General features: G+C 59.0%; 1 protein-coding gene across 2 annotated transcripts in view; it reads left to right on the top strand.

Annotated features, from left to right (window-relative positions):
- The window catches only part of LOC147472396 (superoxide dismutase [Cu-Zn]-like), an 18296-nt gene extending 16537 nt beyond the window's left edge, over positions 1-1759 (top strand). For both annotated transcript variants that reach the window (XM_086551907.1, XM_086551910.1), the window contains exons 3-4: positions 1085-1193; positions 1429-1759. In XM_086551907.1, the coding sequence (XP_086408033.1) occupies positions 1085-1193; positions 1429-1757 (438 nt within the window). In that variant the 3' untranslated portion in view covers positions 1758-1759. The remainder of the gene's footprint in view (positions 1-1084; positions 1194-1428) is intronic.
- Positions 1760-1983: the final 224 nt, after the last annotated feature.

Below are 1983 nucleotides of genomic sequence, written 5' to 3' on the forward strand. Positions count from 1 at the left end.
CCGTGTGGTTCACCGTGCCGAAGTGCGCAGAAGTTCAAGGTACGGGGTGCGGGAGGGGGGGGGAGAGGGGGGAGGGGAGGGGAGGGCCTCGCCGTGTGGTTCACCGTGCCCGAAGTGGCGCAGAAGTTCACGTCTGAGGTACGGGGGGGGGGAGAGGGGGGGGGGGGGAGGGGAGGGGGCCTCGCCGTGTGGTTCACCGTGCCCGAAGTGGCGCAGAAGTTCACGTCTGAGGTACGGGGGGGGAGGGGGGGGGTAGAGGGGGAGAGGGGAGGGGAGCGGGCCTCGGGTTTTTACCGTGGGGCGGGGGAGGCAGGTCTGAGTACGAGGGAGGGGAAGAGAGGGGGGGATAGGAAGGGAGAGGGGGGGGGAGGGGGGGGCCTCGCCGGTTCACCGTGCCCGAAGTGGCGCAGAAGTTCACGTCTGAGGTACGGGGGGGGGGAGGGGGGGAGAGGGGCGGGGGCCGGGGGTTCACCGTGCCCGAAGTGGCGCAGAAGTTCACGTCTGAGGTACGGGGGGGGGGGGGGGGGGGATAGGGGGGGGGGAAGGGGGAAATCGGGGGGGGGGGGGAGGCAGGAAGAAGGACAAAGAGAGGGAGTGGAAGAAAGGGGGGGATAGGAAAGAAGAAGAGGGATAAGAAGGAAAGGAAAGGATGGGAAAGAAGAAGAGGGATAAGAAGGAAAGGAAAGTGTGAAAGAGATGCGAGAAGGGAAGGAGACTACTGTTTCCAAATTGTCTCTTATTTGGGGAACACTTGCCTTGAGGTCATCGAAGCTTCGCCCTTGACGAAGCGGAGAGACAAGAGGCAGCGAGAGCCAACAGAAGGATGCAGTTCCTCCTTCCCGCAGAGACAGAGCGAAGGACGGAGAGAAAGAGAGAGGGATGGGAGGTGGGAGAGAGAGAAACAAAATAAAGAGGCAGGGACTAATAAAAATATTATCAATCAAATGACGCTTCCCTTCCCGCAGAGAGATAGAAAGATAGGAAGAAAAAAAGAAAGGGGATAGGAAGCGAGAGAGACAAACATAATAAAGAGGCAGGGAATAATAAAAAGATTATCAATCAAAGGACACTTCCTTTCCCGCAGAGTCGCCGGGCGCTGTGCGTGCTGGAGTCCACGGCGAACGTCAACGGAACCATCATGTTCATCCAGAGTTCGGAGCGAGCGCCCGTCGACATCACTGGGGACGTCACGGGTAAGATGGGCGCGTGTGCTTGCGTCTGCGTTTGCTTTGTGTGTCTGCGTTTGCGTCTGTGTGTGCGCTTGGACGTAGCATGATCAAAGGTGAAGCAGGAAACCCAACTTTGTCTGAGAATGAAACTGAAGGCCAAAAGGTCCGCTCTGCTCGGGGTCCCCTTTGCCCCATCCTGCCTCTAACGAAACGCAATCCTTCCCCGAACAGACATCCTTCATCTCGCTCTCTCCCGCAGGACTGAGCCCGGGCAAGCACGGCTTCCACATCCACGCCTTCGGAGTCTCGGGCGCCGACTGCAAGGCCGCCCAGGGGCACTACAACCCCTTCGGGAGCAACCACTCGGCGCCCAACGCCACCGAGCGCCACGTCGGCGACCTCGGCAACATCGTGGCTGGGGAGGACTTCGTCGCCAACGTTAAGGTGAGTGGTGGGAGGGGGGGAGGGAGAGAGAGAGAGAGAGAGAGAGAGAGAGAGAGAGAGAGAGAGAGAGAGAGAGAGAGAGAGAGAGAGAGAGAGAGAGAGAGAGAGAGAGAGAGAGAGAGAGAGAGAGAGAGAGAGAGATAGATAGAGGGACAGAGAGAGAGAGATAAAGAGTGAGAGAGAGAGAGAGAGAGAGATAGAGAGGAGAGGAGAGAGGAGAGAGAGGAGAGAGAAAGAGGAGAAGAGAGAGAGAAGAGAGAGAGACTCCGTGAGAGGAGAGATGGGGGAGAGGGGGAGAGAAGGGAGGGAGAGAGGAGGGAGAGGAGAGAAGAGGGAGAGGAGGAGAGTACTCCCAGAGGTCTTCGCCGAC

Source organism: Penaeus japonicus, unplaced genomic scaffold (genome assembly GCF_977035675.1).
Source record: "Penaeus japonicus unplaced genomic scaffold, GWHDUDI00000001_assembly GWHDUDI00000002, whole genome shotgun sequence".
Classification (NCBI taxonomy): domain Eukaryota; kingdom Metazoa; phylum Arthropoda; class Malacostraca; order Decapoda; family Penaeidae; genus Penaeus; species Penaeus japonicus.